This window comes from Podarcis erhardii, assembly GCF_964252035.2.
Source record: "Podarcis erhardii genome assembly, chromosome: 2".
Classification (NCBI taxonomy): domain Eukaryota; kingdom Metazoa; phylum Chordata; class Lepidosauria; order Squamata; family Lacertidae; genus Podarcis; species Podarcis erhardii.
Genome location: NC_138498.1, coordinates 76,739,270 through 76,756,656, shown reverse-complemented (window position 1 = coordinate 76,756,656; position 17,387 = coordinate 76,739,270). Strand labels below are relative to the sequence as shown.

General features: G+C 41.3%; 1 protein-coding gene across 1 annotated transcript in view; it reads left to right on the top strand.

Moving 5' to 3' along the window:
• The window catches only part of LOC309336386 (inter-alpha-trypsin inhibitor heavy chain H3-like), a gene marked incomplete at its 5' end in the record, with an annotated part of 66,655 nt that overhangs the window by 3,462 nt on the left and 45,806 nt on the right, over window positions 1–17,387 (top strand). The window contains 14 exons of the mRNA XM_081852002.1: window positions 2,633–2,836; window positions 3,207–3,311; window positions 5,284–5,446; window positions 5,548–5,658; window positions 5,768–5,896; window positions 7,867–7,983; window positions 8,659–8,827; window positions 9,819–9,944; window positions 10,678–10,859; window positions 11,574–11,756; window positions 13,113–13,252; window positions 15,336–15,481; window positions 17,073–17,111; window positions 17,208–17,314. Of these exons, the coding sequence (XP_081708128.1) occupies window positions 2,633–2,836; window positions 3,207–3,311; window positions 5,284–5,446; window positions 5,548–5,658; window positions 5,768–5,896; window positions 7,867–7,983; window positions 8,659–8,827; window positions 9,819–9,944; window positions 10,678–10,859; window positions 11,574–11,756; window positions 13,113–13,252; window positions 15,336–15,481; window positions 17,073–17,111; window positions 17,208–17,314 (1,921 nt within the window). The remainder of the gene's footprint in view (window positions 1–2,632; window positions 2,837–3,206; window positions 3,312–5,283; window positions 5,447–5,547; window positions 5,659–5,767; window positions 5,897–7,866; window positions 7,984–8,658; window positions 8,828–9,818; window positions 9,945–10,677; window positions 10,860–11,573; window positions 11,757–13,112; window positions 13,253–15,335; window positions 15,482–17,072; window positions 17,112–17,207; window positions 17,315–17,387) is intronic.

Here is a 17,387-nt window from a genome sequence, read left to right as displayed (position 1 = left end):
ATGCACACCATGTACAAATTTATTCTGTAATAGAAAAATGAAAGGGCATATGTTGTTCTCAGAACATCACCAGCTTTAAAATAGAATCCCTAGCATATTTCTGGGCACACTTGAAAGTGCTAGTTTCATCCTTGAAAGACATTGCATCACAAGGACCACTTGCTTACATAAAGACCCACCAGGTAATTGAAGTCATAGGGAAAGTCTCTTCTTCTGTTGTCCTGCTGGCAGTGACTAAATGCTGGACCTGCTTGTTACTAGTGGCTTGCTTTTGGAATGCCCACTCCAGGGCAGTTTACCAGGTGCATCCTTCCTATGAGATTTAGGTGCCATGTCAAAACCATTCTTATTTGGGGTGTGTGCATTCCATCCTTTTAAGGAACCCTAACTTTCACTGTTTCATTTCTGCTAACGCTTTGCTTGTTTTCTAAGCAACTCCAAAAAATGTTCCATTGACAGGTAGGATAGAAATATATCTGCTAAATAATGTTGCAGGAGTTGTCAGGGTACACATAGTGGCTGGCAAGTCTAACATCCTCTAGGACTGATGCCATCCTTTGCCCAAGACACTGAACATGGTCACTGATAGAACTTCCGCCTTCATTGATAAAAACATGATTTTGGGGGAAGGGTTGACATTTACTGACTACAAGGGATGTTTGTCCTCTGTTTCATCATATTTCAAAATGTAGTGACCCTTGACAAGCGTGGGAGGTTGTAGCAGCATGCAGGACTTTCTTAAATGTATCTGTGTAACTTACTCAATTTCCGATTATGTAAGCCCCAGAATTACCTAACTCCGGAGTTCAGTAACATGACAAGTTCAGTAACATTGCTGAGTTCAGTAACATGACAAGTCAATAACATGACACCATCATCCCTTTGTGGCCCCATGCTCTTTTTTCACCCCTTGCATTTGAAAGCAGCGAATTATATACAGTTAGCATCCCTCTACTGATGGAAGAGTGTTTGAGCCTTCTGAGAGTGGAACACCCTCCAATACGCAGTCTCTCCTGCAGCCCCCACCCCACTCCCCTGGTCTGCGCTGGAGGGTCAGGAGATCCTTCAAAATAGCTTGGGAGGTGGGGTTGGGTTGCAAGGAGGCAAGGGAAATCATAAAAAAGCCACAGGAATGTCAAGCGCTCAAAAAACAATTAATGCTAGGATAATTGTTCTGAATTTCTTTACAGAGTACAATATTCTGAACTATATGTTCCACTATGTAGTTAATCAAATCCCTTCTATTGTTATAGAACTGAGGGGTTCATTGTCCCTGGGAGTCTCAACCGTCTACAAAACTGGGGCCTATACAAGAGGAAACCAGTCCCCTTGTAATATGATGGCCCTAGCTGGCCCAGGCAATCTGCTGTTTAAAGGTCAAGCACCCATTCTCTCAGCTCTCAGCTCAAGGTTACATTATATCACTGAAAGGATAGCAGTAGACACTCACCACATTGCTTCATGACTTGATAGGTTTTGGATTTGATTTCCTGGTTGCCAGTGCTATTGTTGTTTGGGATAGGAGACTGACTTAGCTCACACAGCAGCACAGTGAAAGACATCTTGCCAAGATCCAAGGATTAAATTTCCTGTATAGTCAAACCTCGGTTGTTGAACGTAATCCGTTCCGGAAGACCGTTCGACTTCCAAAACATTCAACAAACAAGGCGCAGCTTCCGATTGGTTGCAAGAGCTTCTTACATTCAAGCGGAAGCCGCGTTGGATATTCGTGTTCCATAAAACATTTAAAAACCGGAGCATTTACTTCTGGGTTTTTGACGTTCAGGAGCTGAAACATTCGAAAATGGAGCCATTTGAGAACCAAGGTTTGACTGTATACTGTACATGTGTTATCAAATTTTCTTTCTGGAATTATTATTTTAAAAAACATTATTATATTCTGTGATTTATATTCTGCAAATTTTTATAGAACTGGACTTTCTTAAAACCACAGGAAAGGGGGAAGCCACTCATATATTTTTGGTATTGCAGACATATTGGGTAGAACACAGATTTTCCATTCACTTGCTTGACAAGATTGGTGACATTGGCAGGATGGGGGATGTTCTGTTTCAAGAATATTGTTCTGATTCAGTGGGTAAATATTAGGCTTCATCAGTCCACAAAGTCCCTCAGACGTTAGTCGTTCATTAACTCTTTTGTATAAAAGACTTCACTTCTGTGGATTTGTCACATCCAAAATGGACAGGCATTTTTTTGTCGCTTGGCTGTTTTTTTCTTCACTACAAGTATTTGTGGAACCTGCAGCACCTGAGGTAATTATATGATTTTAACCTTAATTTAGTTAATACTGCAATTGAACTGGTTGTCTTAAATACTGATGGGAGTATGTAAACTACTAATTTAATTTATAATAACTCCGTGTTAAGAGTATCTGCTTTGCATGCCAGGGGTTCCAGGTTTTCTAGAGCCTGCCAATCAGTGTAGGACAACAGTGAGCTAGGTGGACTTATGACCTGACCAGTGGCATAGTGGAGGGGGCAATTTTTTAGGGCAGGAGCATGAACATCATCTGCCAGAGTGGAAGCCTAATGAATGCACTCTCTCCTTGCTCTGACAACTAAATGAGCTGATGAAATCTTGCCATACAATAATACATTTGGTGTGGAAGAAGTTTGTCAGAATTCAGAGAATCTTTTCCTCTTCTTCTCCAGAATGCCATCGAAATCTACAGCCTGCATGTGGACTGCAAAGTTACCTCACGATATGCCCACACAGTAATCACCAGCAGAGTTGTCAACAGAGCAAATGAATCCAAGGAGGCTCTTTTTGAAGTGGAGTTACCCAAGTCAGCTTTCATCACAAACTTTAGCATGTAAGGCTTTGTAAGCTCATGTCTGGGGCCTCTTAAAAGTTAGAAAGATTGCTCCAGCCCAGCTATTCTGTGAATGGAAGGGCTTCTTCCAGCTGAGGAAGTGAGTTGCAACCAGTAAGCTGTTCCAGTGCCATCAACTGAACGTCCCAATGAGTGGAAGGGGGGGGCAATTTTCACCTTTTAATATATAAAAGCAGAGTCTTACTGAAACTGAATTCCCCAACATCACCTCCCACATGGTTCTGAAGGGTCCCCCCAACTCCAGACCAGTTTTCTGGGAGGAATAGGTGGGCTGCAGAAGAGGACAGGGGCATAAGAGGACATTACCTCTTTCTAATGACTTTAACTGTTCAAAACACTGTTTTTTAAGGACAATAGATGGAGAAACATATCCTGGGATAATCAAGGAGAAGAAATCTGCACAAGATCAGTATGACGCTGCGGTTTCACAAGGACAGAGTGCTGGACTGGTCAAGTAAGCAACTCCCCCCGCTGCCGCCATTGCAGTCATGGGTAAAGCCATAGAGAGGATAGAAGTGTATAGGAATATTTGGAAAGTGGTTTACACCAACTGCTTTACTTGGCATTGCCACTACTTCTTAGCACCACTGACATCATTCCCCAAAGCTGAAGCGGGTCAAGTAAATGCACACTAGACCAAACTGGTTGATCAAATAATCACACAACAATACCAAAGGGAAAGGCGAAAAGAAAAAGGCACCAAACCTGATGTTATGAGCAAAAATTGTCCCTAAATGCAGGCCAACTGTGATCATTAAGCAAAACATTAAGGACGAGATGGGTTAGAGCCAAAGTTCTGCTAATTTACTAGGTCTCTTCTGCCCCTGTCTCTCTTGCCTTGCACCTGCTCAGAAACCTCTCCTAAATGTCAGGTGCCTCAGTGTAAGCTGTGGCTTGGGACAGCAGCAATGGAAGGGTGGATTGTGAAAATAAAGTGAAGGGACCTTGCGAGAACAGGGCTTCATTTCTCACTGCAGTTTACTGTGTAGCAGCTGTACTGTTTACAACGGTCTCCTCACATCCCAGAAAGGGCTTTCAGGGGCTGCAGAGCAAAGGAGGTGAAAGATCCCATCATGCAAGTGGCATTATGCTCACACAGTTGCAGATCCAATCCAATATTCTTAGAACCTAAGTCTCAATTCACTCTCTCTCCATTTTACTGTCCTAGCAGTATGCCCAAATTATAATATTCTAGAGAGTGTAGATTTGACTAGATTATAATCGATCTAAAAGAGCTATTGGTGGCTTTCATGAAGTAGACCCGCTAAGGGTTACAGACACCATATCAAACCCTCACTGATATTGCATAGTGATGTCACTGAAGTTCAAATATTTCAAATATAAACTTTACAAATGATAATGTTCAGCTGCATCATGAATTGACTGTTGTTTCCCTGAGAAGTTTCCCCCCAGCAAGGATTCTTGGAGACTGTCACTTCTTGAGATGCCTTTAGTATTCAGAAAAGACACAAGGTGTTCTAGAAATGTCATGTCCCAAGTTTTTGGAAGTTCAGCAGCGTCCTATCCACGAGAAGACCAGGGACAGGTAGCTTGCAGAGCTCTTAACATCCCTATTCAGGTGCTCTAGAACAGTCAAATTTCCATGAAACCGTGGTGCTTTGGCTGCTGCTGTTTCAGCACTCCATGGATGAATGAAGGAAACCATTGATTCCATTTACCTCTACAAGACAAACTACACCTGTCAGAATTCCCTCTTACACACAACTATTAAAAGTATAAGAGGCCTGTCTTCAATATCTGCACTCCAATATCAGTACAAGTATACTACACTAATTGGCCTGCAATGTTGATACCAGTGTCGAATCTTTAAACCCTACTCTTGCCCCATCATAGTCAGTGAGCTGTTTCCTTTTGCCTGAAACAATAAGTGACACTGAACTTTGAAGAATTTCTCTCTCTAGTGTGTTTGTTTAGTATATCCTGTTTTGTTCAGTATCCTCTGTTTAGATCATCCCTTTCAGATCAACAAAAACATTCAGCACAAATGTGTACAATTGTTTAGATATGCTTTCTTCAATTCTTTGGCTTGTTGAGATTTAACTTAAAAGAATTAGAAAGAGTGGCAAATGGGTTTTAAAAACCAGAACACATCAATTACATGGTTGGCTTAAGTCTTTAGGCAACATTTTATCATGGGCCAGTACACTACTTCGAAATCCAGTACCACATGAGTTGACTTCTACTCATGTAGTGGGACTTCTCATTCTTCTTCAGGAAAAGATTTGTGGGACACAAACAGCATCTGCAGGGGAAGGAGATGAAGGAAACATCTCGTGGCACACGGAAGTCCATTCTGCTACTGGATGTCCACAACTTAATATCACTCAAGAGTTCATTTCCCAGACAAACTTGAGCATGAGCTGCCAAATTCTTGCATAAAGCCTAAATTCCTCATTTCCCTTCAGATCAACTGGAAGAAAACTAGAACAGTTTCGTGTTTCAGTCAATGTTGCAGCTGCTGCCAAAGTTAACTTTGAACTCACATACGAGGAACTTCTAAAGCGAAAGCTGGGAAAGTACGAACTGCTGATCAAGGTCAAGCCCAAACAACTTGTTAAACACTTTCAGGTAAATTCTTGAAAGAGGCTCTTACTATAAATGACACCAATTGCTGGCCCCATGTTGTAGCTGAAGGTTATGACTCGGAAGCATCTTTTTATTTTCTTCAGATTGACACCCACATATTTGAACCACAAGGTATAAGTGCATTGGAAACTGAGAGCACTTTCATCACCAATGAACTGAACAATGCTCTAACAAAGGTGCAGAATGAGACAAAGGTATGCATTATAGGGACTACAAGACTTAGCATGCTTTTTTTAAAAAAAAAAATCACTGGCCCTCCTATTCTAGTTTGACTGATTGTTTGCTTTTGTGGCTCTTATTTAGGCCCACATTTCATTTAAACCAACCATAGATCAACAAAGAAAAACCCCTGGAGTGGATGACACACTGCTCGATGGAGATTTTCTCATACGTTATGATGTTAAAAGGAGTGAGACTGCAGGTGATATACAGGTAAAAAAATACTGAGAATTCAGAGTAATAGGCATCACTTAGCTGAATTGAAGGGGGGGCATAGGAAAAGGCCTATTTACAAATTGTATAATCTTCGTTTCAGGCAGCAACCCCTAAACTTTTGTTTCAAAAAGAACCAGATCTGAATTGTAGCATAATCTCCTCCCTGAGATTTAGACATTCCAGTCAGTTTTCCAGGTTCTTCAGTAAGAAAGAGAACAAGAACTTCCTTTAGACAAACGGTTGTTGGCTTCTCATTTTCCTAGTCTTCATGTAGTCTAAGGACATCCCTACAGTAATTTCACCACAGAAAACTAACTGCAAAGGCAAAGGGTCTCTAATCTCAGTTTAAAAGACAAATATTGTATCTCTAGGAACACAAACCCTGTTGACATACCAGTAAAGTGGATGTGTTTATCTAAAAGTCTGGTTTAAGCTGCAATCCTATGCTCACTTACCTGGGAGAAAGTCCTGTTGAACTCAATGGGACTTACTTTTCAGTAGACCTATGTAGGTTTCCACTGCTAATTGCTTTGTCTTCAGTTCATCTGCTCAAAAATTTCTAGAAGTCAAGATCCAAGTTTGGGGCAAGGGAGAACTCCAGCAGAGATTTAACATGGCAAAACATGCAGTAAAGCAAAGTGTAAAAATATTGGATGTAAATCCTTAAAATGTGCCCTTTTCAGCGAATTCCAAAATGTCTCCCTTTAAAATGTCTTCTGAAAGTTTTCCACTTCCCCTGGCATAGAAAGAGACCACATCTGGTAAATTATAAAAATGGTTTACAGTGGTACCTCGGGTTACAGACGCTTCAGGTTACAGATGCTTCAAGTTACAGACTCCGCGAACCCAGAAATAGTACCTCGGGTTAAGAAATTTGCCTCAGGATGAGAACAGATATCGTGTGGCAGCGGCGGAGTGGCAGTGGGAGGCCCCATTAGCTAAAGTGGTACCTCAGGTTGAGAACAGTTTCAGGTTAAGAATGAACCTCCAGAACGAAATAAGTTCTTAATCCAAGGTACCACTGTACTTACAAACTTTCCTTGGGTCAGATAAATGTGCCTTACTATAAAGCATTCAGAAAAGATACAGAGGCAGCAAAATGTAGCTTGGTTACAAAATGGTAAAAGTTCCTAAACCAGGCATAGGCAAACTTGGCCCTCCAAATGCTTTAGGACTACATTTCCCATTATCCCTGACCACTGGTCCTGTTAGCTGGGGATCATGGGAGTTGTAGGCCAAAAACATCTGGAGGGCTGAGTTTGCCTATGCCTGTCCTAAACTATTGGTATAGGAAAACATTTGTTTCAGACTCCATACTTGTCTCAAACAAAAGAGGCTGCAGCTCAAACCTCCTCACACAGCCATGTTCACATGTAGACAGACTGAACAAAAGTTTGGTTACCTATTTCCTTCCAATGTGAGGGGGTTACATAGGCTAAACCTGCTAGGACAGGTTACTCTATGACTTTAACCCCTTCTAGTTTGATTAGATTCAAGCATGCTGGTTATATGAGGCTGGATTAGCCTACATTTAAAGGGTTGGTTGTACTGCTCACACAATGGGTTTTTGTGTGCATTATATACTTGAATTGACATGTGGTCATAAGAAAGCAAGAGCATATGAAAAACCTGGTGGAGCAAGCCAATGGCCCATGTAGCCTAGCTTTCTGTTTATCACAGTGGTTGAACAGTTGCCTATGGGAAACCAGGAAGCAGGATTCGAGCACAAGAACACTCTTTCCTCCTGTGGTTTCTGGCATTCAGAAGCTGTGGAGGCAGAAAATAGCCATTGTGGCCATCAATAGCCTTATCCTCTATGGATTTGTCTAATCCTCTTTTAAAAGCATCCAAGGTGGTGGCCATCACGGCTACCGGTGTGAGCAAGTTCCATAGTTTGACTTACTTTATACACTGCTGTGTTGTGATATGAATGTGTAATACCTTAATACCACTTATTTTGTTTTCAGATTGTTAATGGATATTTTGTGCATTATTTTGCACCCAGTCAAATGCCAGCATTTCCCAAAAACGTGGTCTTTGTCATAGACACGAGTGGATCTATGGGGGGGAAGAAAATACAGCAGGTAATGTTTTTCCAAATAGAAAATGTTCTAGTGTTTGTGCCATGCTACGCCAACGCTATGTTAATTACCAGTGACAATAGCAGTATCTCTTTGACAGTCACAATGAATCTTTATGGAGTCTGCTATCCCACAGCAGGACCAAACTGCTCCTCTCTTTGAGATTTGAGAGCTGAGGCACATAAGAACAAGTGCTTTAGCTCCTTAGAGCCTTGCTCATTTACAGTAGTTTGGACTTAGTCCCTGTCCTATTTTTCAAGCCCACTGCCTCCTTGGCTGTTTATGCAAGATAGCCTTTAAAGTAAGGAAAGCAGTATTGTAGGACTGCCAATTCCCAGGGTCCACACATTCCGTTATTCTCTCAGTGGTACAATAGGTTTTGCTGGCTTTTGTAGCACCTCAAGCATCTCCCAGGAAAAGCTAGGCCACATTCTGGAAATCAGTTGGGTCTGTGTGTGCAGAAAGCACTGGAGATGCATCACCCCTATTGCTACAACCCTAGAATTGCTTCTCTGGGAGGAATCTCAAGGGTCAAGAGAGGTACAGCAGTGCATGATGTGTAACGACACATTGCCACACCTTCTCTTGACTGAATTTACTTTAGAAGACCAGCAGCAGAGCATGTAAATTCTACTACAGTCTGAAACCAGCCACACATTGCTTTATTACTTTTTATAGACAAAAGAGGCAATGAAAAAGATTTTAGAAGACCTTAATCCTGAAGATTACTTTAGCTTAGTTCTCTTTAGTGGAACTGTGAGGTTATGGACTTCATCTTTGTTGCAAGCTACAGAGGAGAACGTGGAACGGGCTAAACGACATGTTGAGACCATTTCTGCTGGAGGAAGTAAGTTTGTCAACTGAACAGACTTGTCAAGTTTTTCAGCAGAGTTTTACCTAATTCTCAGGTGTTCGGTTTTTCATTCAACAGCTTCTTATTTTTTATGCTCAGAAATATGACCATATTCCTCCTCTATAATTGTTCAGTGTATTAACTCCCATTTGCATACTGTATGTCTAAATTTGCTTGTCTCTTGATTTTTCTTTGTGGACTTAGTGCTATTTTCTTTTTTTTAAGCCATAGACTTCTACTAGTCTAGGTCTTTTTGCTTTCTTTCCCCATATCCCCAGGGCAACATCTTGCCTTTGATGCAGGAGCAAATGCCCACCAAGGTGCCAAGTCAAGATATTTTGGCACAAGAAATAGAATATCCCACAAGGGCCTCTCCTCCCACCCCAGCAATTAAACATTGCAGTAATAATGCAAGACATGCCAAAGCACTTTATTAAGAACTCAAACAACCCTTAGGCATGAGAAATCTAGGCATGAGAACTCAAACAACCCTTAGGCCCATCAGAAATCTATAGCATTATCCACCCTAGCGCCTAGTTTCTAGAGCATTTTTCTAAGGCCTGGGTTAAAACTCCGCAAGACCAAACTGGAACACACATAAAACATGGGCTGGGTGAAAATAAAGCCTTTGTTTGTTTGTTTGTTTACATAACAGCAACATTAAGATTGAATGAAATTAATTTGCCTGTTTCTCTTAATTCAGTTGTGAAACTATTGACTGTACCCAGTGATTTCAGTAACTTTGCATTTATTTCTTTTGTGTTTGTCTTCTTTGTATGTTCAAAACTCATGGACTGGATTTCACAATATTGCAAATAAGAAATGAAATAACCATTAATTGGCTGCCTTTTCAAGACTGTCTAACTGTTGGGATGGCCCTGGCTGTCTCTCTCCCTCCATACCTTTGAAGCATCCTCACTAGATCTCTGACGAGCAATATAAATCTCTGGTCAAATCCACTGACCTGTTTTCTTTCCCATTACAGCAACAGATATTAATGGTGCTCTTCAGAAGGCAATACACTCACTGGACAAAGACACCACAGCTGAGCTATTGCCAGACCAAAGCATTTCCATGATAATTTTGCTGACAGACGGTCAACCTACTACTGGTAAGTTAGAAACAGTAAAGCCACACATTCTGCTATTATTTTCATTTATATTTTTTTTTATTTTTAATGCATACTTATCAACAATTACTTTAATCAGACATTTTCTCTGTGTGTGTGTGACTCCCTTTTCAAGCTTCTCTTTCTCTTCAACAATTAGCCATTTCAAACCTTCCAGTAAAGATTTTCCCAATATCTTTGGATTTGGTTTTTTCGAGCCTCTTAAACATTCAACATATCCATACAATTGACAAAGAGATAATCAAATAAGCAAAAAAGTCTAAACAGAGAGAGGAGGATGCTAAACAGAGAGGAGTTGAAGAATCACACACAGACTGATCCTCAGCAGAACTTTTTTCAAGCAGTTACAGCCTAAGTGGGAACACAGAAAATCCTCCAGACATCAGCTTGCCGTATAAGTCTACAAAATTTCCTCATGTTTTATAACTCTCTTTCACACCTTCATTTACTTCGGACTCACTAGATTGTATGAGTGCCAGATGGGGAAAAAACAATATAGCCTTTATCTGGCTACAATATAATACTCCTGCAGTTTCTCAGTAAGAAACAGGAAATCCTAAATACAAAACATTTTTCTTGGTACAGAAGAAGTATGTATTATAGTTGAACACAAATATCCAATATTTGCTTCTAAGTTTTTTCTTTAATTGAAAAGTCAGTGGGTTATTTTGTCGGTGGCCGGGGTGTGTTCACATTTTATACCCATATATGACAGGTGAAACAAACATTGATAGGATTCAAAGAAACATACGGGAAGCTAATGAGGGGAAGTACTTCCTCTACTGCCTTGGCTTTGGATTTGATGTCAGCTACACATTTTTGGAGAAGATGGCTTTAGAAAATGGGGGAGTGGCTCGCCGTATATATGAGGACTCAGATGCAGCCTTGCAGCTCCAGGTAGGGGAGAAACAACTATCAAAACATATACATATATTTTAAATGAAGAATCTCAAAACTGTCTTCAGGTAGGCCAAAATATTTCTCTATGGAAGGGAATTCAGTGTTGTGCTATAAGTTAAAAGGCAGGTAAAGGACCCCTGGATGGTTAAGTCCAGTCAGAGGCGACTATGGGGAACAGCGCTCATCTCACTTTCAGGCTGAGGGAGCCAGCGTTTGTCCACAAACAGTTTTCTAGGTCATGTGGCCAGCATGACTAAACCGCTTCTGGTACAACAGAGCACCGTGACGGAAACCAGAGTGCACAAAAACACTGTTTACCTTCCCACTGCAGCGGAACCTATTTATCTACTTGCACTGGCGTGCAGGAGCTCGAACAGAGCAACAGGAGCTCACCCTGTTGCAGGGATTCGAACCGCCAACCTTCTAATTGGCAAGCCCAAGAGGCTCAGTGGTTTAGACCATGGCACCACCTGCGTCCCTTGTTGTGCTATGGAAAATGTTCCGTCAACACGGAGACTTCCCCTTTCTGCTTCCTATGCATGCTGTTCTGGGGGTTCTCCTGACCACCCCAGAGCCAATTTTGGAGGGTGTGGGGGCATATGGAGGAAGGAGAGCGGGGGAGAGTCTCATTGCATTAACAGAAATATTTGTGCAAGCTTCTGCCAATGGGATTTGTTCCTATGGTTACATTTTCTGTCTGTCTCATTCAAGGGCTTTTATCAAGAGGTAGCTATGCCTATCCTGAAAGAGATTGAAATGAAGTACCCAGACAATGCCGTACTGGAAGTAACTCAGAATAATTTCAAGTTGCTCTTTGATGGCTCTGAAATTGTTGTAGCTGGAAAGCTCGGCAATGACGTTGATGATCTTCCTGTGGAAATTAAGGCTAAAGGAGTAAGTAAATTGCTTCTTTTGTATGAACGACTTTGGGCTGCGTAGTCATTTTTCTTTCCCCAACATTCTGTGGTACATTCTGCTTTGAAACTAAAATTCTGCTTTTCCTTTTATGATTTTTTAAAGTATTTGAAATTTAAGGGGGGGAAATCCTTCATCCAAATATCCCAGGGAGGTTTACAATAGAAAAATACGAAATGAGAATACAAAATACATAATACATAATAAAACAGATATAAAAACTATTATTATTATTATTATTATTATTATTATTATTATTATTATTATATTTATTTATTTATTTATTTATTTATTTATACCCCGCCCATCTGGCTGGGCTTCCCCAACCACTCTGGGTGGCTTCCAAAAAAAATATTAAAGTACTATACTACATCAACATTAAAAGCCTCCCTAAACAGGGTCGCCTTCAGATGACTTTTAGAAGTCTGGTAGTTGTTGTTCTCTTTGGCATCTGGTGGGAGGGCATTCCACAGGGAGGGCGCCACTACCGAGAAGGCCCTCTTCCTGGTTCCCTGTAACTTGGCTTCTCGCAGTGAGGGAACGGCCAGAAGGCCCTCGGCGCTGGACCTCAGTGTCCTGGCAGAACGATGGGGGTGGAGACGCTCCTTCAGATATACTGGACCGAGGCCATTTAGGGCTTTAAAGGTCAGCACCAACGCTTTGAATTGTGCTTGGAAACGTATTGGGAGCCAATGTAGGTCTTTCAAGACCGGTGTTATATGGTCTCGGCGGCCGCTCCCAGTCACCAGTCTAGCTGCCAAATTCTGGATTAATTGTAGTTTCTGGGTCACCTTCAAAGGTAGCCCCACGTAGAGTGCATTGCTACCAAAACAAACCAGTGACGCTCCCTCCCACAAACACATTTAAGAAGCCATAGAAGGTTAATCTGCCAAATGTATGTTGAAAAGAAACATTTTTGCCTGGAGCCTAAAGATATGCAACCAGGGGCGTAGCAGGGAGGGGGCTGACGGGGCGCTCCAGACACATTGGGAGGGGGGCTGCTCCAACCACCCTCCCTGAGCCAGCCCTGAACTGCTTTGCAAGACCCCTCGGGGAGGGCAGCATGAGGGGGACATGGCAGCCATGCACGCTTTGATCTCAGCATCTCCAGCAAAAACATGAGCTCACAATTGTCTTATTTTTATTGTTATATTCATAATTTGTTGTTTTCATGAATGCAGTAGATGCCTGCTCTTCTCTCTTCCCTCCAATCTTAAAAGTTTGCATAAATAGGTTTTCCCCTCTAACATCAGTTTGTGCAGAAAACAATATGTGTTGCTTATATTCAGATTGAGTGTTACTTTGAATAACTCGCACTCCCCATTCGCTTTCCAGCATGCCAGTGAACTTACTCTTAAAGAAGAGGCAAATATAAGAGAAAAGGAGCAAGTATTTCAGCATCAGAAATACATCTTTGGAAATTTCATTGAGAGATTATGGGCCTATTTGACAATTCAGCAGCTGCTAGAAAAATCGTAAGCTAATAATAGTGTTGCAAGCTCTGAAGCATGTGAGATTCCAGGGGTTCTATGTGCTTATCTAGGGTTCATGTTCCCCTTGGAATGAGGCTGTGGTGTCTTTATGATACAGTCATACCTTGGTTGTCAAATGGAATCCGTTCCAGAAATCTGTTCGACTTCTGAAAATGTTCAACAACCAAAGTACAGCTTCCAGTTCTGGGTTTGTAGCGTTTGGGAGCCAAAACATTCGGCTACAGAAGCATTCGGGATCCAAGGTATGACTGTATATTTTACACGTACATACAGACACATACAGATGGAGGGGTTCACAGCATTAACTCCTCAAGAGGATTATTCTTCTCCTATAGCCACAACCTTGGATCCCAACAGAAATCAGGCATGGCTCTCTCTCTCTCTGGCTTCCCGGCCCACAGCTTTGCTTCCAGATTCTAGCTCCCATAACTTAACTCCCAACCCTGGCCTTTATCTTTCTAACTACCAGCAAGTGGGGGGGGGCACCCATTTGCTGTCTGGCACATATCCACTTCTTTTGTTACCTTAACAGTCCATGACCTCACCAGGAAGCTAGCCTGGCTATTCCAGGAATTTGAATCCTTGATTCGTTTTTAACACTTGCTGGATCCAGGGATTAGAAGGGTCTCGGCATACAGCCTACTCCCTCGCAACTCATAACACAAAGTGAGTAATAGTTGCTTAGTGACTTGAGAAACACTTCTTTCTGCAAGATCTTGGCTCATGCTGATAATCCCTTGGCTTTCATTATTGCAGTCACATCCATACCATATATTTAAAATTGATATTTTAATGAATTTTTTTCAATTACAAAGCAATAAAGTGATGCAAAAAAGGGGAAAAGAACAAAGAACACACAACTGTGTGAAGGAGAGAAAAAACATTATATGAATACATACAAAAATACCCTAGCCCATATATTCTTTTATATATTTGATATTGTTATCCTAATACTATTGTATATATATATATTTAAATGACATAAGTTCCTCCACAGAATCCCAGGAATATAGTTTGTTATAGGTTCTGGGAATTGTGAGGAAAATTACATTCACAGAATTCTTTGGGAGAAGCCATGACTGTATAAATGTGCTTTAAATATATTGTGTGGCTATGTCTGTTTCAGTGAGAAGGTGTAAATAATAGCAGGTTGTATCAAACTCAATTACTGTGCACATGAAACACAGCACAACTCCTTTCCATCTTCTCCCCTTGCTTGTCCCCCAAATCTATTGAATTTTTTTCAACTTCAAAGCAATAAAGTGGTGCAAAAAGGGGAGAAAGAACAAAGAACACACAACTGTGTAAAGGAGGAGGAAAAACTAATGAATATATACAAAAATACTCTAACCCATACATTCTTTTATATATTTGATATTGTTATCCTAATACTAATGTAAATATATATTTAAAGCACATAAGTTCCTCAACAGAATCCCAGGAATATAGTTTGTTATAGCTTCTGGGAATTGTGAGGAAAATTACATTCACAGAATTCTTTGGGAGAAGCAATCACTGTATAAATGTGGGTGTTGTTCTGTGTGTGCAGTTATCTAGTTGGATACAAGCCTGCATTCCTAACATAAAACCCAACGCGTATACGTAAGTCTCTGTATTTTGTTTCACTGGATCATGTGTAGAAAGCAGACTTGAGCTTTCTTTGGGAGAAGCCATGACTGTATAAATGTGCTTTAAATATATTGTGTGGCTATGTCTGTTTCAGTGAGAGGGTGTAAATCATAGCAGGTTGTATCAAACTCAATTACTGTGCACATGAAACACAGCACAACTTTCCATCTTCTCCCCTTGCTTGTCCCCCAAATCTATTCTGGGTTCTCCCCCAAACGCTTCAGAGCAGGTTAGAGGCTGGTGTAGGGGGCCCATGGGGTAGGAGGAAGGGAAGTCCTGTTACACTTGTGAGTGTTGTTCTGTGTGTGCAGTTATCTAGTTGGAAACAAGCCAACATTCCTAACATAAAACCAGAAGTGTATATAAGCCTCTGTAGTTTGTTTCACTGGATCATGTGTAGCAAGCAGACAGTGCAGATTTTGCCTCTGTATCCTAGTGCTTCAGCTGATGGAAAACAGCGGGAAAACCTGGAAGCTCAAGTTTTGAACATCTCCTTGAAGTTTGGATTTGTTACACCTCTCACTTCCATGGTGGTCACTAAACCTGATGCTCAAGAGGTGGCAAACAAGCCTACAGAGGCAGGTAAATCAGAACAAATTGCTCCCATCTCAAACTGAAGTGATACATGCATTTATCTTTTGAATCTCCTTCAAGTTCAGCGCTAGAAGAATGAGTTGAGAGCTCTGGCTATGCGGGCGTGTTGGGAGAGTGGTAAAACAGTCAGATAGAAGTATAACTATTGAGACAAGGATAATGATAAATGTAGCTTATAATTATGTGAAGAAAGGTGACATCACTGATGTGATCGCACTGGTATGTTACTGGTGCTGAATATACCTTTCATAGAATCATAGAACTGTAGAGTTTGAAGGGATGCCAGAAAACACAACTAAATAATCCCTGGCAGATGGCCATCTAACCTATGTTTAAAAACTTCCAATGAAGGAACGTCAACCACTTTCCAAGGGAGTCCATTCCACCAACTGTCAGAAGTTCTTGCTGGTGTTTATTTGGAAGCTCCTTTATTGTCATTTGAATCCATTGGTTCATTGGTTTCTGGAGCTGCAGAAAACAAGCTTGCTCCATCTTCCACGTGACAGCCCTTCAGATAGTTGAAAATGGCTGTCAAATCACCTCTTAGTCTTCTCTTCTCCCATTTTAACACCCAATACCCTCAATCATTTCTCATAAGGCTTGGTGGCCAGACCCTTGATCTTGGTTACCCTCCTCTGCACATGATCCAGCTTGCCAATATCCTTCTTAAACTGTGATGCCCAGAATTGGACACAGGACTCCAGGTGTGGTCTGACCAAGGCAGAATAGAGTAGGACTATTACTTCCCCTTGAGGACAAGGGTGGTGCTGTAGGTTAAACCACAAAGCCTAGGACTTGCCAATCAGAAGGTTGGCGGTTCGAATCCCTACAACGGGGTGAGCTCCCGTTGCTCAGTCCCTGCTCCTGCCAACCTAGCAGATCAAAAAGCACGTCAAAGTGCAAGTAGATAAATAGGTACCGCTCCGGTGGGAAGGTAAAGGGCTTTTCGGTGTGCTGCTTTGGTTCGCCAGAAGTGGCTTAGTCATGCTGGCCATATGACCTGGAAGCTGCATGCCGGCTCCCTCGGCCAATAAAACGAGATGAGTGCCGCAATCCCAGAGTTGGTCACGACTGGACCTAATCGTCAGGGGTCCCTTTACCTTTATTACTTCTCTTGGTCTGAGAATAGAAAATAGTGTGAAATGCTTAGAATGATATAATAGGCAAACTCTTTCGCATTATTCCTGATCTGGTTTGTGGTTTTCAACAATAGAATTTGGTGAGTGATTGTCTGTTAAGTCATACAGAGACCCATTAAAATCCAATAACTTCAGTAATAAGTAACTTAAGTCTATTGATTTCTATGAATCTAGAATGAGTATGAGGAACGTTGGTGACATATCTTTTCTGGTTTCCACTGAGCAATTTAGGTACGCCAAAACTGTGAAATCGTACTATTGTTGTGAAATAGTTTTCTCAAAAAGGTCAATCGAGAAAGGTGACAGATTAGCACACATTACTTCCCAATAGCACCCAAAGGCTATGGAATAATTCAGTAGGGGCAAACACAGGAGAAATAAAAATTGAGATGGGGATGGAGCTTACAGTCCATTGAAGCTGTCTTTGTTTCTTTGACCAGATAATGAGAATGTAAACACTGCTGCAGATCGAATGTTTGGTATGTAATCTGATTCAACAATTAAATACCAGTAACTTATTCCTAAGAATTTATATACTGTGAGAAAAATGATCTAACCTTGAGACTCTCTCATAGGCATGACAAAATCTTCTAGAACCGTAGGAGGTAGCGATCCTCTTGACAACTCCGGGAGTTACGGTATGAAGATTAAATCTTCACGAATTTACAGCTACAGCTCCACAGTCTGTTTTCTGGAATGTTGAGAATTGAGGCACTTATCTCTCTCCTGTACAGAAGTTGCAGAGTCACTAAAAA